At 37.4% G+C, this 17,679-nt stretch overlaps 1 protein-coding gene across 1 annotated transcript; it reads left to right on the forward strand.

The window, feature by feature from the left end:
* Window positions 1–10,674: 10,674 nt before the first annotated feature.
* ddias (DNA damage-induced apoptosis suppressor) lies at window positions 10,675–13,820 on the forward strand. Its single transcript, XM_079260170.1, has 5 exons — window positions 10,675–10,842; window positions 10,958–11,119; window positions 11,457–11,550; window positions 11,827–12,131; window positions 12,227–13,820. The coding sequence occupies exons 1-5, from the start codon at window positions 10,721–10,723 to the stop codon at window positions 13,776–13,778; spliced, it is 2,235 nt and encodes a 744-aa protein (XP_079116296.1). The 5' UTR covers window positions 10,675–10,720; the 3' UTR covers window positions 13,779–13,820.
* Window positions 13,821–17,679: the final 3,859 nt, after the last annotated feature.

The raw sequence follows: 17,679 nt of genomic DNA on the forward strand, positions 1-17,679 counted from the left end.
ACCAGACATTTATTACAGAAAATATCAACATACATATATGTCACATTTTCGCTTATATAAGTGATATTAAGCAACATCTCCTGCTCTGTCTCTTTTGATACACGCACACATTTATAAGTACACTTATGCTAGTGTCTAAACAGGTATATTTGTATTAATAAGTCAAATTTAAAATAACATTTAAACAACTGTCATACATTGATTGTAATACTACTTATATTATCATCAGTTAAAATGTGCACATGTTAACACTCACATTTATTAGAAAAATACACAAAATCCTAGAAAATTTGAATATTTTTTCTACAAAGTTAATGTGTCATAACCATGTTTCACTCTTGCACAGAGCATCATTTCTGTCTATTCTCATCAGAGAAATGTCTCTGCTTGTCTGTTTGTTGTAAAACGTGCTGGGTGAGACTGACGCTCAGTTCTTTGGAAGTGACTAACAGCTCCAGAGAACAGCAATGAGGAAGTATTTTCACAACAGCAACTGCTCAAAATGGTAGCTGAGTGGTGCGATGGGCCTCACCTGAGGCATCCAGATCAAATGTCATTTTTCTGTTTTCTATTAAACTGTTGCAACAAGCTTGGTTCTTCCATTTTATGTGGACTTGATGTTTCTGTTCTTTTCCACTTTCTATGCAAAATTAAGTCATCATGGAACATTGGCTGTTCTGGAAAAGGACTTACTTTAAACATGTTTTTATATCATCATATATATACACATTAAAAAATAAAAAGAAAAACTTTGTGTGAACACTATATAACAACATACAATGCCAAGAAAAATATAATAGGCTCAGAGCCCATTTTGTAACTGTTGTCCAGCTCTCTCTCTCCATTAACTGATAATATCATGGGAAAGAAAAACTAAACATTGAAACTGCAGTAACTCCCGAACAAACATGGTCCGCAAGTTCCTTTAAATGCAAAACATCCAGCGTAGCTACTTACTGCTAAATGAGTTGACATGATGTTTCTGCAACCTTAAACGTTTGAAGTTAAAAGCTAAAATACAAATCATGGCCAGTGAACTACACCTTACGATAATCACTATCCATCTTTACTGGCATATAGTTGTCTGTAGAACTCAAAAAGAGAGAAGGCATTTGGAGCTTAAGTTGGCTTTGGCCTTCTGAATCGTCACACAGAAACAATGAGTTGAAGCAGTTTTGAGGAATGTTGATGAACGATTCTTCCTGATACTTGTCAGAACTCTCAACTCTGGACTCAGGCTGACAGGAGGTTGCTGGTTCAGTGCTGCCAGAGTTGGATGAGAAGCTGAGATATTCTTCATTTGGAAATCTCTGATGATCTGTGTTGTACTGTGGACACATGTTTACTGGCATGAATGGGGAAACATCTTGTGCAGAAACATCCAAGGTGTTGCTCTTGCTGACATCGCATGTCAACTCACAACCCAGTTCAGGTTGTGTATGGACGTTTGGGCTGTCTGCCAAAATATTATTAGAGGAGTTGGGAATGACCAGACCATAGGAGGGATTGACTGCGTCATAAGATGCAGATGTTGATCCATCATATCTGATACCATGCAGGCTTGATGGAGCAGTTGACAAGCCACTTGTAAATTGACTGGTTTGTTGCTGAGCTACTGGGCCTAGGTTGGTGAAAAATGGGGAAGGAGACGCCTTCAAAGCATCTGTAATAAGCCGTGATGAGGCTCTGCTGCTGCACTCACTCCCACTGAGCTTATGTTGGCTGGGGTCTTTTGAAGCGTCACCTTGAAAGAATGAGTTTAAGCAGCTTTGAGGGACGTTGCTGAATGGTTTTTCCTGATACTTCTTGGCATATACATCCTGATCACAGTGTCTCTCCTCTGAGAACAAGGCACGTGGCAGAACTGTCTGGTAGCCATCACACTGTACAATAGAGTTGTGGGAATCAGGCGACACAGAGTCATAAAAAAGATTTTTGTTTGGATGTGATGAGAAAGTTGAGGCAAGTTCTAAGAGCTTGTCAGTGCTCTCAACCCTGAACTGAGGCTGACAGGAGGTTGCTGGGTTAGTGCCACCGGAGCTGGATGGCAAACTGAGGCATTCTTTATCTAAAAATCTCTGATGATCTGCATTGTACTGTGGACACATGTTTACTGGCATGAGAAGTGAAACAGCTTGTGAAGAAATATCCAAGGTGTTGCTCTTGCTGACATTGAATGTAAACTCACAACCCAGTTCAGGATGTGTATGGACGTCCGGGCTGTCGACCAAAACATTATTAGAAGAGTTGTGAATGACCTCAGTATAGGTGACACTGGCTTCTCCAGATGATCCAGAGGCTGATCCATCACATCTGATATCATGCAGGTTCGATGGAGTGGCTAACAACCCACTTGTAAATTGACTGGTTTGTTGCTGAGCTAATGGGCCTAGGTTGGCGAAAAACGCCAAAAGGGCGGACTCTGAAGTACCTGAAGTGTCAACAGGTATGACACCATAAATATCCACTGATGGGGAACTGGTGCTGCACTCACTCCCATTCGATTTGCTGTCTGTTGATGACATCTCTGACCTGAATAGAGAGAAACTGTCAATTTAACTAGTCACATAGTACAGGCAATATACTGCTACTGCATAGGTGTAACACTAACAATTGTTTATCATCATGTTGTTTTGATTCCTCAATGCAGACCGGCAAAGGGAATGACTTCTCAGGCTGCAGCATCTGAAATGAAAGGGATAAAAATGATTTGAAACAACATGCAAGTAAAAGGAAGTTGAAACCAGTATAAGAAGACCCTGCCAAACACAATGAAAACTACAGTCTACTGACAGAGCAAATACTGTTGTTGAGGACTGGAAGGGTTATATTTATGTCAAATCAATTCAACTGCGAGCAACAATCACAACAAGTTTTTATCACAAGCTGTCTCACCATTTCCTTGATCGGATGTATTATGCGAATTTTGGGACTTGGAAATTTGTCCCACCAATTAGTTTTCAGCCTAAAAACAATCAAATGAAGAAATATATGAACACAATTATAAAGTATGCAGTACTGTAAAGGAAAAACCTATGATGCATGCAATGTAGTGAAGGAGAATAGGAAAAAGCTCTTCTTTTATCTGCATGACTTACTTTACATAACATCCGTACATCGCCAAGCTGATGACGATTGCACCGATACTGACGGCAACGGTAAGAGCTGAAACCACGACACTACGGGAGGCAGCTGTGAAGTCAAGAGCATGAAGTCAGTTTCAGAGCATTTTGCAAATGATAACTGAAGATATACATTTGCATGTAGCTGTTCAAATAAACTTGTCCTGGATGTAACACTGTCAATAATGACAACTTGGTTTTTCTGACATGAACTGTTCTGGACCAAATTTTTTTTTTCTAAACATTTTAGAAACATTACACGCACCACAATCTTCATAGTCTAAACAAGCTAACACATATGCATCTGTTTTCTGGGAACTTTTCAGTGACTTGTGACACAGCATTCAAATGATGGTAAGAAAGAGCATGAGTGGAGAGAGGTTTATATGCAGCAATTTATAACATAACACACAAAAGCATGTTATCTTTGCTGCATTTTCACATCTAGCAGATGTTCAGTACCCTGCAGCTTGATTATATGGTTCAGAAGTTAATGTGTAAACGACATGCAGGTTCTGTAACTGATAAAACAACTTCCACAGGTTAAAAAAAGTTTAAAACAAGCTAGGGTCGCTCTGAATCGCAGAGGAACGAAACAGGCTGTTCGCAAATAACTTATTTAAGTATTTACAGGTGTCAGTCCACATCACCAGGACAAAAAGAATCCCTTGCAAATGTTCTTGTGTTCATGTTCTCCAGCTGTGACAGTCTTACAAGCAGGACACAATATTAGACAGGTTCCTTCAATGTTTTAGTGCATTTCCTAGTTTGTCAACCGTCAATTGCAAACAAGAGGTGTAGTGTACGATAACTAAAACAATGTAGTTGGATCTTAACCCCACACAACAGCTAGGGAACAAAACTTTGTTTATAACCCTGTAAGGTAGCATTTCTATATATCTTGGCAGAATATGCTGCTGATGAAACCAGTTGTAGAAGGGCTAACCAGTAAGGTGGTGGTAGGTGCTCTGACTGTGCAAAATACGATCATAAAACTTTGGAGATTCACATGAATCTGGATTGTAGAACCAGTCCAGTAAAAGAACAAGCTATCACAAGTCCCACAGGCGATGAAGTCTCTGCAGAGGTAACTTTGTGTGCTAAAACACAAAGCTCTGATACCATGTCATAAGACTTTATCTCTTAAATTAATGCAGAGAACATAAATATGTAACAGCAGATCAGTCTGGGACAGCGTTAAAAGCTCATATCACTGTTAGCTGTTAGCACCACACTTTTTATAGTGAAATTTAAGTGTAAAAAAAAACCAAAAAAATCCCAAAAAAATTTCCACATCACAATAACACTTTTCACTGTAACGCTGCTGGAGAATGCAATGATGAAGCTAAAATCATGAAGCAACTGCTCTGAGAAACTGCAGGATCCTTTCCAGACAATATCCTAAAAGTAGACCTTTGAAGTGTTTCCTAAAGTCCATTTAATTTCTGCTAAATGTGTCAGGCTGAAAAGCTTAAATTCTTGTGGACATTATTACTTATCAAACCCACTGAAACTGACGTTACAAACACCGATAAACCAGGCAGGATAACTCAGCAGTATTGTCAGCTTACGTTTTCCAACTACCTGTATCAAAACCATGACTTATAAAATTGTGTTTTATGATGAAATTATTTATTTTTAGAGTCAAAATGAATTCATTAGAAACAGAAATGCACACATGTTAAATGCATGAATGACAATAAATGAATGTTAAACACAGGTTTGGTCTCTGTATATACAGTCATAATTGGGGAGGCTGTAAGGAGAACGAGTGGACAGCTTGATGGCTTGATTTACCCGGCGACAAACTGGCAGGATATTTCTTGCTGGAAAGCCACTGTTACAATCATATTCTCCAGAAATGGATTTTTTTAATTTTAATTTTAGTGTTCTTAGGTTGATAAGACATATAAGACAAATGACAAAAAATTAACAACAAAACCTCAAACAAGATGACACTCACATGTTGTGAATTCCATCTCTTGACTGCTGTCACTCAAATTGTCATTCATCTGTGCAACACTTCTCACTTTCACCACATATGCTGTACTGCTCTCCAAGTCTTGACCGCTTATCTTAAAATACTGCAGTCCATCAACTGTAGCTGGTGTGATATTTTTCCAGTCCTGAGAGAGAGAGAGACACATAATAAAAACAAAGAATTGATAGTTGCTCGCCAGCATCTTATGGACAAACTGTCTCAGTGTTATACGGTGCTCTTACCTTCTCTATGTCTCCTTTTTTATAGTACACCAGTTGAGCAGTCAGTAAAATACTAGGAACGCTCTCCATGTTTGTCCTCCAGCTAACTTCAATATTGTCATTGGATTTTACCACTGAGAGGATTGTTGGAGTTTTGGGCTTCACTGTGAAGAGGCAGAGGTGAGAGGAGTAAAGTGATGTTTTAGTAATGTTTTCAGTCCATCTTTGCAAGGAATTGTGAACTTAAAGTCAACATACAGCTGTTTGTGACATCAATGGTTTTTGACTCCAAACTTTTGCCTCCTTTCTGGACTGTGGCAGTATGAGTCTCCCCGAAGACTAGAACCATTTCCACATCACAGCAACACTTTTCACTGTAACACTGCTGGAGAATGCAATGCTTATTTCTGTGGAGTACAAGATAATATTGCATTGTGTAAATGCCATGTTTCTGGGTTATCATAGGGATTTAATACATTTATTTGTATAGTCAGGTATTATAATAAAACTTACCCAAACCCACTGTCACTCTGGAGAGTCAGGTTATATTCAAGGCAGTTTTTCAGGTCGAGTTGGCAAAACATCCTTTCATAATCGTTGGAGCACTGAAGATTTGGTCTCGGATTTGCATGGACTTCTGCACGAAATGCGCATTACATAAAAACTTATCATACAGACCATGATTTCACAGATATGATATTAAAGAAAGTTCACAAGTTTACATACCAGCGACAGCAAGCAAAAGCACAACATGTCCGAAAAGCAGCAGGAAAAATGCCATTCCGTCGCGATCCAACCTCACAGTAAACACGACCACGAAACCTTTGCCCTGTTTATCGCCACAATTTGGTTAAGTTGTGAGGACAATTTTCAGGGATTTAAATGTCCAAATGAACAACAGCGTGGTATGACTGACCCCGCTTTTACCCCCGAGAAAACAACGATCCCAGTTTGTGTGAACGCCAGTTGTCCGCTGCTTTCCGTGTCTTCCTGACTGAAATGGAAAGAAAAACAGCTTTACAGGAAATGTTGCACCAGTTATTCTGAGGAAGTCAGTCCCACCTCCCAGTACACACAAGAGAGACGGAAAGACCGTAATGCAAAGTCACGTTGCGTAAACGACAACTATATATATGATATGTCTGTAAAGTGCCCAGAGACAAAATTGTTGTGAAGTGGCGCATATTATATATACATTATATATATATATGTATGTATATATATATATGTATGTATATATATATATGTATGTATATATATATATATATATATATAGACCAAATGTATGTATATATATATATATATATATATATGTGTGTGTGTGTGTGTGTGTGTGTGTGTGTGTGTGTGTGTGTGTGTGTGTGAGTGTGTGTGTATGTTATTCAGATGATTAACAATTAACAATTACATACAACAATGGGAATTTATTTTTTCCTTGCGTAACATTTGAGATGAGAAAACTAAACAAGTTGCCTTAAAAACGTGGTCTTTAAAAAATAAAAATGTAAGGTCACAGATACAGTACAACATGATGCTTTTATCTTCACTTCCACTTCTCTGTCTACCACTGCACCCCACAGAGGAACAAACATTTTACAATCAGCTTGACGTCTCATACTTTAACAATGAATTCTGGATGTGAGAGACACTGAAAGATTTATTTTTAAATTAAGGAAAACAGACAAAATGTGGATAAATGAGCAGCTTCAGGAAATGGACATTATAATAGTAACAGCGTAAGCAGACAGTTTATATCAGCTTATTATCCAGCAAGTGAACACAGACGAGCGACTTCAGGCTGTTTTTGGATTTCAAATTCATGAAAAAAAAAATAATGTTCAGTTATACAAGAACATCTCTGTTGCGATTTTTTCTTTGACAAATGACAGCATTTTGGTTGCAGAAGTGGTTCAGTTGATGAAATACCTTTATGTTGTAATGGTTCTTGTGTTGACATTCAAGAAGCTACAGTAGAGCCACGGTGTGAACATTTCTCAGTTTTATGTGATACTTTAACAATTTACTGAATGCAAATGCAAACAAAACTGATAATTAAATATTTGTCACATTTGTTGGGCTTTTGAGATTTCTTCTGATGAGAATTGCAGGTATCACAATACAATATGAGAGACACAGACAACTTTTTCTTTTTTGGGGAAAATAGAAATAGTCAAAGCTGATCAGAATTTAGTAGCCAAATGTCTCCAAAGGTACAATTACTTGTTATTTAGCAAATGAGGCTCTTCAAGCGAAAACCACCTTTCTTTCAGTGTAATCATGCATTACAAACACAGCCCAGCATGACCTCTGATTGTTGTGACACATTAGTCTGCTATGAGGTACTGTAAATTTCTTAAATAAATAATTCAAGTGGAAAAAGTATTTATTTAAGTATTTATTTATTCATTTATTTATTGTAATGCCACAGAACAAATAAACTGAATAAATAATTCAAGGGAAAAAGTATTTATTTATTTATTTATTGTAATGCCACAGAACAAAAAAAGCATCTTAATCATAGGCTAGTACATTTATAGAATCGAAGTTAAGCTCAGCTAATGCACTGTGTGCAACATGATGCATGCTCTCCCGCAGGAAAAGTCAACAATGCACAGCAATAGTGTGTGACCACTGATGGAGTTGCCATCAGGAATCAAGGAGAGAAAGTCTGTTTAGACTGAACATGTCTGGCTGCTTTGGAAAAGCTCTTGGAGATCTCTCTTCCCGATAACTGTTCCTTAACACTCGACGTGTGTGAACCTGCAGGAACACAATCTCAGCAGTTCAGAAGATTTTTTTCATTCACTTTTGCCACTCAGGTCACATCACAGAGGACCTGATCAGAACTCAAGTCCTACCTCAACTCTTCACTTCACTCAAGCTCATAGAAGGTTTGGTGCCACTAGTGATGGAGGACAAGCTTATGTGCTCTTCATATAAAATTGCTTAAGTTCCTTGTACTGATTATAAGGCATGACTGTTTTCATACATCCTAATGACAGGACCATTCGGATGGTACTAAGATATATTCTATCAAACGTTTCAAAATTACGGTGTCATTGTCAAATAAATCAGGAGTATTATTATCAGGTTATTGTAAAATATATAAGAAGCAGCTTAGCATTGATGTACAAAGTGGTGTTGGTGTCTGTTTAACCAATGTTTTTGGGTCATTAACTTTTGAAAAAAAAAAAAACATATTCTCCAATTAAAGACAATATTTGATACATACCAAGTTCAGCAGTTTGATTTTTTTCTTTTTTAAGTTAAAAATTTAAACTTGATATTGAAAATTTAGAAAGCAAAAGTTTAATAGTTTTTCATCTAAATTTGCTCCCTATGAGCTTATTTACACCTAGATAACTATGAAACTACAGGGACATATACGTTTTGTCACTTGTATCTCCATATTTTTAACTTGTACACATGTTTTGTCACATTCAATTACGTATTAATTTTGCAGGTCAAAAAATACAAGTAAAAATGAGAAAATACAATAACAAACATATCAGATATACAAGCTAAAAGAATATAAACACAAAAAAATTACAAGTACAAATTGAACATACAAGTAGAAATAAAAAAAAATAAATAAAAGTACAAGTAGCTTTGTCTCACATTTGACCCTCTATCCCAGAACCAGTCAAAGTTCTCTATTCCTTAAAAATGTATGAAAGAGGAGAGCGGAGCTCTGTATCTACAACCAAACTTCATATAGTAAGGGAAAGACCTGTGTACTGAAACCCGCCTGATCATGACGAGCACAACCAAGATAGCTCCAGGTAGCCAAGTCCGTATATGGATATGAATTTTCCCTGGAAATGGAAAGAGGTGTCTTCATTATCAGTGAATTCCACTACAGATTCTTAAACATGTCTTTAATTTATTACATTCAGTTTGCAAAATTTCCATCTTCATTCCATTTTCACACAAAGGCCTTGAGAATTTTTAAATATTTGACATACATTGGCTTTATAATGTTTATTAATGATAGTATGAGATCTAAGCAGTATTGTTCACTGTGCTGTTTACAAAAGGGATGATGTACAACACTGCATTCTTATATTAAAAGTTATTGCACTTTTGAGGTGGTAAGTGGCTTCACTTTTTATTTGTACTTGTAATGTTTCTTCTGCTTGTGTTTCTGACGTGTAACCTATTTGTATTTTTTAACCTGCAGACCTGATCCATACTATATGTGACAAAACATGAGTACAAGTTACAAATATGGAGATACAAGTTACAAAAAGAATGTCCCTACTTTGGTTTCATAGTCATCCGGTGATTATGCAGTTATCTGTATATAGTATACATATCCATGAAATATTTTGAATCATGAATCACTGTAGGCAATAATAATTATTAAAAATAATAATAAAAATAACACAACTTTCTTTAAAACATCCTTAAATACAATGAAATAATATAAAATTACATAAACATTTCATATATTTTAATAAATGTAAGTGTACATTCATAAACTGAAGTTACATTCAGACTTACACCATTTTATTCCTCCCAAAATCCCACATTCAGATATGAATTGAACCCCACCCGTTACAAGCCAAATCATATCCATCAGTCACTGTCACCTTGACAGTGCAAATGATGGAGTTCTGGTTGAAGCGTAGTAGAGATGTGCAAAATATTTGCCATTGTTTTGCACGATTAAATTTTAATAAACCAGACACAAATGACAAAGTGCTGTTGTTCATGTTTCTTTCTTGACCAAAAGTACTTTGCAGTGTTGGGGGTACTTGGCTGCAAAAATATTTCACAACGGATACTGTGTTGCTAAAAGGTTGAGAACTGCTGGTATAGAGAATGAGTGAATTAATAAATGAATGACAAAATTGAACAATTTTGCGTTCATTTGCCGAGAAGCTGCATTTCTACACCTTGTCCACAGAGTGGCGCTAAAGCTATGCAGTGTTGGGGGTACTTGGCTGCAAAAATATTTCACAACGGATACTGTGTTGCTTAAAGGTTGAGAACTGCTGGTATAGAGAATGAGTGAATTAATAAATGAATGACAAAATTGAACAATTTTGCGTTCATTTGCCGAGAAGCTGCATTTCTACACCTTGTCCACAGAGTGGCGCTAAAGCTAATCGAGATAACTATGAGCTGTGAGTAAAACAGACGAAGAAGAAGTTTACAACGGTCTTAGCAGCAGCTTCAACACTGTGGTGAAACTGAAGTTAAATATAAAACGTAATTCCCCCCCCCCCCCCCCCCCCCCCCATACTCTCATGTATTAAGAGCTATTGTAACGAAAGGGTCTTCGGTGACATTCTCGTAAAAGTAAAGATGGTAAATTGGATAAAAGTTTTGGTTAGCCAGAAGTTAATCGGATAGCTGCAGCTCCGTGTCGGCTTGATCTCCTGCTTGGCTTCATGTCTGTCAGACGAGCTCTGGTGCACTGTGCCGTGTTGTCTCTGCAAGATACCTGCGTGTTTTATCCATGCTGTAAATGCTGTTTCTCGAGGGTCGATATTGAACAACAGGACACGACGAGGTAAAAAAAAAACAAAACAAAAAAAAAACAAAAACAAGCCTACAACCAAACCTGGACTAGAAGCTGTGGTTCCCTGACAACTTGACTTTCACGTTTCCTCTGTTTACCTTTTCAGATACAGGTGCTGCAAGTGTGGTTACAGATATCTAGGAGAACAGGTTGAATACAGATACCGCCTCTCCTTCAGGGTGACCCGGGACAGATGTATATTTGGTGTTACGGTCTTTGGGAATAGTTTAAACCCATTTTTCGGCATTCATGCAAGTGGATTACAGAAGTAAGTCCATCAATTTCAATGTTTTGTAAATGGTCAAACTTTGAAATAATAAATTGCTTACTTCTACCAAATGGTTAAAGTGATACTATAATATATATCCAGCTTTAGATGCAGTATACATAATTTAGCAGAAATTGTTATCAAGAGATGAAAGAAGACTTTAGTAGATTATGTAAATAGACGGTATTCAGTGGAATTGCATCATTAGCATTTTGAAGGAAAAACATAACTTTTTTTTCTTGAAAGTAATATTTAATGAGGTATAGTTTAAAATTTCAGCTTATGATCATCTCTGTAAAGGAAAAGCCTTGTGTGAATTATCATTGTCCCTTCGTAGGTTAGTGGAGATCGAACCATCAACAAGATCCACCTTATTGATAAAAGCCGTCAAGGACTGTTTCATTGGTAGACGTTTCATCTTTGGTATTAAGGTAATAAACTTAAAAAACATTAAATATTTTCCACTATAGGGATGATACAACTATGAGTTATTTTTAGTTTGATCCTGAATAGTGACAAATCTATTGGGATGATGTACTACTTGCTGGTGATGTACAACTTATACTGTTGTTGATATTAGATGTAGGTAACAAAAAAATTAAGAAATTCCAGATCCGATTCAGAAATAATGTCATTATTACATAGAGCACTGACAGGTATTGTCCCGATTTACCGATTTACTCTCTGCTCTTATCTGTGTTTTCTAGTTGAGTGGAACAGAAAATGGATGTTTGTTTGAAGGACTTCGTTCAAAAGGCTCTAACTTTAGAGACACATCCCAGTTCACTGCCAATCAAATGATTCTGCCCAAAACCACAAGTCTGGCAGGCTGTACAGTGGTCAGATATTATCAGAGTCTTCTTCGGAAAGCGTCAGAATCGGAGTCTGATTGCAGCAAAGCGGGCAGACTTTCAGCTTCACCCCTGCTTCTGATTCCCAGTCAGTCACAGAACAGCAGCTTTAGTGATTCCACTCTGTTTCCATCTGGTTTTCTGTCCCAGCCACTCCTACGGTAAGGGAATGCTACATTACTTTCTGTCTGGTAGTTTTCTGGTAACTTGTTTGTTACCAACATTAATCCACAGCTGCTTTTCTTTTCCAACCTAGATCAAAACACCAGGACGACACCCTCTCTCCCACCCCTCCATGGCAACAATCACTTGGACTTGTGACTTCCTCTGCGGAGCAGGAAGACGACTACAGTACTCAGGCTAATGGAGACGAAAACATCAGACATAATGGCAACAGCTCAACATCATTTCCTGCGGAAAGAGGCTGCCCGAAGAGTCACCAAGGAACAGAGGAGAAAACTCCCCTTCTCCCTTTGGAGCATTCAGACTCATCTGTGAGAAACATTGTTAGAAACAGCCTGAGTGTAAATAATTGGTGTAGACTTTCTCAGCCTGCCCAGAAAAGTTCCAGCCTCACCCAAAGGGAGTTTTATATCAGAGAAAAGAGCAGAACATTTTCATCAAGCTCATTGGTTTGGGAGGATTTGCCTTTCTCTGAGAGTCTTGCAGAGTTTTTAGATGAAGAAAACAAGAATGTTGATGATGAAACGGGAATGAATCTGGATGCGAACAATGAAAATAAAATACCAAAAACATTCCTGGAAAACAACGAGCTAGCTGTTGGATCAGCTTCTGTCAGCCAGAGAAAGGTGAAAACAGGAACAAGCCATTCACCGAGATTACTGGATGTCACCAATGCACCTTCAGCAGCATGTGAAACTCCTGTTAAATGCAGGAACATGCATGAACGCAGAAAGAGTTCTTCTGATGAGTTTAATCAAGAAGATAACGACTCTTCTTTGTGTTATGAAGAAGCAGAAGAAGAGCGGCACGAGGGGGACAGTTACAACTGTTCAGCCGACCTATTCGGTAACACGTTTACGATCAGCATGAACACGGAGATGCTGAACGTGGAAACAGAAATTTTGAAGACAAACACTGGCAAATTGTTCTCCAACACTGATCGTCAGCACTTGATAAATAAAAGCACATGTGATGTCAGTCATGTTACGCCACGCAAGCAGGAAGAGAAAGAAACTAAATGCAGCTTAATTCTACAAGAAACACATGATTTTGAGTTTGTCCCTCCCTCTCAGTCCACCCCTGTTGTGAAAGTCCATTTAACACAATCACCCTTTTTCAAAAATATAAGTATAAAAGAAAACTTGACACACAGCAGGACGTTCAGCAGACAAAGGCACAGACTTGTTCCAGAAGCGAAGTTCAGGAGACAAGACAAGCATAAAACGCATCTTCAGGTCGGGCAGCATGTAAATCTGCAGAGAAGGAATTTAAACCTGGAGTCAATGAAAATATTAAATCCTAAACATGATCTACAAGCCAGTGATATGACTTTCTTTAATTTGGAGGATGATGAAGGAATCGTTGCTCCTACACCTGCTGGGAAAACACACCCGAGCATGTTGCTCGGAAGAAGACGGCACGTGGACATCAACTGCAGTGATGAGAAAGGGAGAGTTGATGGTAAAAGATGTGTTTTGGATCAAGCTCTCACATCATCAGGCTTTTCACGAAAAGGAGACTTTGGTAGCGAGGCAGCTTTTGAGACCACGCTTGATGGATCTAATGGTGACGATGAGAGTCAGACGCCTGATTGGTCGAGAGATCTGTTCTCTGACTCAATATGATTGGCTCTGTTTCACTTTGAATTTAAGGTTTGTTTTATTTTATGTTGGAAACCAAGTTATGTTCGAGCTTGTGTTTGGAGGAGTGGCACTGCTACTGGTTACGCCTGAGAAAGGTAGTCAAGCTATAAACATTAAAGATAAAAGAAGTTGCTCTACAATTTGGTGCTCAACTTTGTCATTGTCATGCTTTGTCTTTTGAGGGATGATGAGTGAGCTTATGATGAGTGTCTGACCCAGTAATGACGGCTCTGTGGGAAGAGTTCCTGTAGACAGGCTGGAAAAGACGGTGAATGTGGTGGAATTTTCTACATAAATAGTTTGAATGTCTGACCTGTTCTTTCAAAAGTAAATATTAAATTAAGTTTAGACTTGTACATTTGGTTTGTGTAGAAACATTTAATCTATTTTTAAAGCGTTACATGTTTGGTCGCCTGGAACATAATACTAAATTCTTTGTTTCTGAACCTATTGAATACTTTTGCTGCCATCTGGTGGTCACAGAGAAGCTGCTGTTTGTCAATTTAAAATGATATTTAAATCGGCCTAATATATATGCATCAACATATCAATATGTGTGGGATTGTGAATGATAAAAATTGTATTGTTTCTCTGCCTCCCAAGAGGAGGTCATCAGCAGGTTAAGGAAGGTGCAGAAGAGATAACTTTCAAATCAATAGTGCCTTAAATTATGATAAAACTGACATCTGCGGTGAGAAAATATGAATACATCATTATAATTTCTATTTTTTCCACTCTAATGAGCTTTTTTGGCAGAAAATAATTCCATCATGAAACTAGATGTTGGGCCTCAAAGAGACATTTGTTTTGTTAAATCAGGTTTCAACGTCCACACATGTTGCTGATGGCCCCTAAACAGACCAAATATGGTTGTTGCTAAATTTTTAAAATGGTCAATATGGTTATTTATGAACAATAAATTTAATGAATCTGTTTTAATTAGTTTTTGTCAACTTTTTTGTCATCAAATGGTCTGATTCAAGGAAACTTTTGAACAATCCACCCTGGTGACTTCATAAAAAGTTGACTGATCGAATCTGAAACATTTTAATTGCTGGTATCATTTCCATAACTGTGTCAGTGCAGTAATACATGTATTTTCAGAAAGATGCAATGTTTTATCTGCTTCTGCATGAACAGCTGAAATGAAAGATTTGAGATTCTGTAACATTGTTCTGGTGTTAGACATACCAATGATTTAATCAGATGTAGTGGCAAAAAGGGGCGCAGGTCAGGCATGTTGCACTTCTGGTATGCATCACATCCACACTGGCAACAACTGTCTTTGCTCTCCAGTCTGATATGAATATGAATATTGCTGCTCCCTGGCACTACTGTTGGCTGCAGCCGCCCCTCTTGAGTAAACTTGCTGTTCTGGTGCCAGTGTTTATGGTTTTGCAGGCTCATTTAAGTAGGCATGAGTACGGACAGTGTCATGCTAAAAGAGCTAAGAATATCAGGCGAGACGACTGGCTTACAATACGAGTTAAAGAAAGAGAGCAAGGTGAAGATGATGTTACATAGATGTGTAAATATGGAAACTGAACAGCAAGTACACAGCTGGAGCCTTGTACTGTATGTGTTGCTGAAAGAAGGTTGGTATGTGGTCAGACGAAACTGGCATGATTGTGTGTGTGTGTGTTTTGTCATGGGTCAGGGCTATTTAGTCAGTGTGCAACCAGAAAGGCTTTTTTAAATTTTTTTTTTATCCCAGCTTGTAGGCTCCTGATTTTCATAGTTTCCTCTGTCTGACACAGAAAACGTAACAATTTGGTAACTGCCATGAAGTGTTGGTACATTTTTGTATTAATCCATGTGATGTGTTGGCTTCATTTCTTTTTGTTAAAGACACAAACAGACCAAGAAGATGACTGCTGTTTCTCTGCTGTTATTAAACAATATTCAGTCTCGTAAACCTTCATCACCGACTTGAAAACAGGAAATGCTAAGGACAAAATAAGGTTGTAAAGACAATGGTGAACAGAGCAGAAAACAAAGCAAATAAGTGACAACTGTTAACGAATCTAAATACATTCTTTTTTTTAAACATATTTTTCTTTAATAACAATCCAGACATATTGATAATAAATTGTATTTTTTTATTTTTTATTTTTTTTATTTTCTCTCAGTCGCTCAGCTCAGATCAGCTGGTACTGCATATGCCTGGGTGTTAAAGGTTCCATTCGACAGTGACATGCTCATACTAGGCTTCTACTGATTAAAAGACCTACAATCTAACTCGCGTGTGTGAAAAAAACATTATTATACCTTGCACTTGTTTAACTTTAGAGACAGGTCATAATTTAAAATTTAAAAAGGGCGCTATCGAACAACCAAAAAAGGAATTAGTATAACAATTTATGGAGTGAAAAGCTGGAACGGATTGACTGGAGATGTAACAATGCAAACATCCTATTAAAGAAGAATTTAAACAGAGTATATTCAAAAGGTATGGGAGGGAGTAGGCTTAATATGCATTTGCAGGGAGCACATGGATGTGCTTGGCAGAATATAAGGTAGTATTTAGGCACAGATGGATTGTGAATTGTAGCAAATATGATGGAGAACTGTTCGTTGCTATGCCTTGCTATGTGTGATCATGGATAATGTAGTCTGGGGTGATTATGTGTGAGATAAGATCTTGTATGCTCTATATGGGTGACCAGGCTAATATGTCTGATGTCTGAAGTTTTACACTTTTTTTTTTTTTTTTTTAATCTGTCCTGTCCAGCATCTCAGCATACAGAACAGCAATCTGCGTGCCATATTTTTGCCAGACAGATTTGCTCTGTCAAGGGAGACATCTCATGTAAATAGCTGCCCTTGATAATCTGAATATTTTTATTATTATGATAATTATTTTATTTTATTTATTTATTTATTTTCCTTTTATCATTTTGCAATCATCGTCAGTCTTGATATGACCGAGCTGGACCTGGCAGGGAAAGAGGGAAAAAAAAAGAGGAAATGAAAGGAGGAAAAAGAGAGACAGAAAAGAAAGGCGTGTCTAAGCTGCTAAAGTTACAGTATTTGCAAAGCAATATAAATTACTGAAAAAATACAACAAGACATAAGTAGGATAGTGACAATATTCAAAAACAGACAAAAAAAATGAAAAATAAAAGTAAAAAAAGAAAATGAATTAATAAAATAACAATTACAATACCAACCGTTATTAAACATACCTACAGAGAGTCATCAGCAACATTTAGTAGGAAGCAGATGGGAAGATGAGTGCTTTGTGGGCGTGCACGTGTGTGTTCAACCTGTGATCATGCAATCAAAGATCAGCTGAGTGCTTGTAGGGGAACACGACCACGACCCGAGGTGTAGAGGAGGAAGCCAAGGCCCCCAGGGCCCGGCAAGCCCACCGTGCACAGAGCCCGGGCAGAAGTTTTACACTTCTTCCTACTCCTTTTCAAACATTTAGATTGTTCCGTAGTAAATTTTATTTAATGCGTCACACGTGTGACCTCTTAATTTTGTTTGCTTTGTTGTTTTATATCATTGTTTGAGTTATAATCTAATTATTGTTCAAAATAAATAAATAAAAATACTATATTGCTAGCTATGAGAGCACTTGATGAGTGTAAAATTAGCAGAAACTCTGGATGAGTTGGAAAAAGATTAACAAGGTTTATAAGAATAAAACAAGTAAATAAACAAGTGAATAAAAGGAAATCAAAGTAGTGAGAGTGATGCCTTTAATATAAGCAGTAAAAGGAATACCTGATAACTATTATATGAAATTAATATAAGTAAGGTGTAGCATATAAAACTTCCACTACATGAGCAGGTGACATAATGTTCTGCATGAGGAATTTTCAGACGTCATTCATGTTTATTTTTTAAACAGAGAGATTGAGATCACCTCGCCAATTTG

This window comes from Telmatherina bonti, assembly GCF_933228915.1.
Source record: "Telmatherina bonti genome assembly, chromosome: 1".
NCBI lineage: Eukaryota > Metazoa > Chordata > Actinopteri > Atheriniformes > Telmatherinidae > Telmatherina > Telmatherina bonti.

Excerpts from the sequence above, each read along its gene's own strand:
- ddias (XM_079260170.1), top strand. The coding sequence starts at position 10,721 with ATGTCTGTCAGACGAGCTCTGGTGCACTGTGCCGTGTTGTCTCTGCAA. Across the intron at positions 11,551-11,826 it reads GTTTCATCTTTGGTATTAAG|TTGAGTGGAACAGAAAATGG; the intron begins GTAATAAACTTA and ends TGTGTTTTCTAG. Across the intron at positions 12,132-12,226 it reads CTGTCCCAGCCACTCCTACG|ATCAAAACACCAGGACGACA; the intron begins GTAAGGGAATGC and ends TTTCCAACCTAG.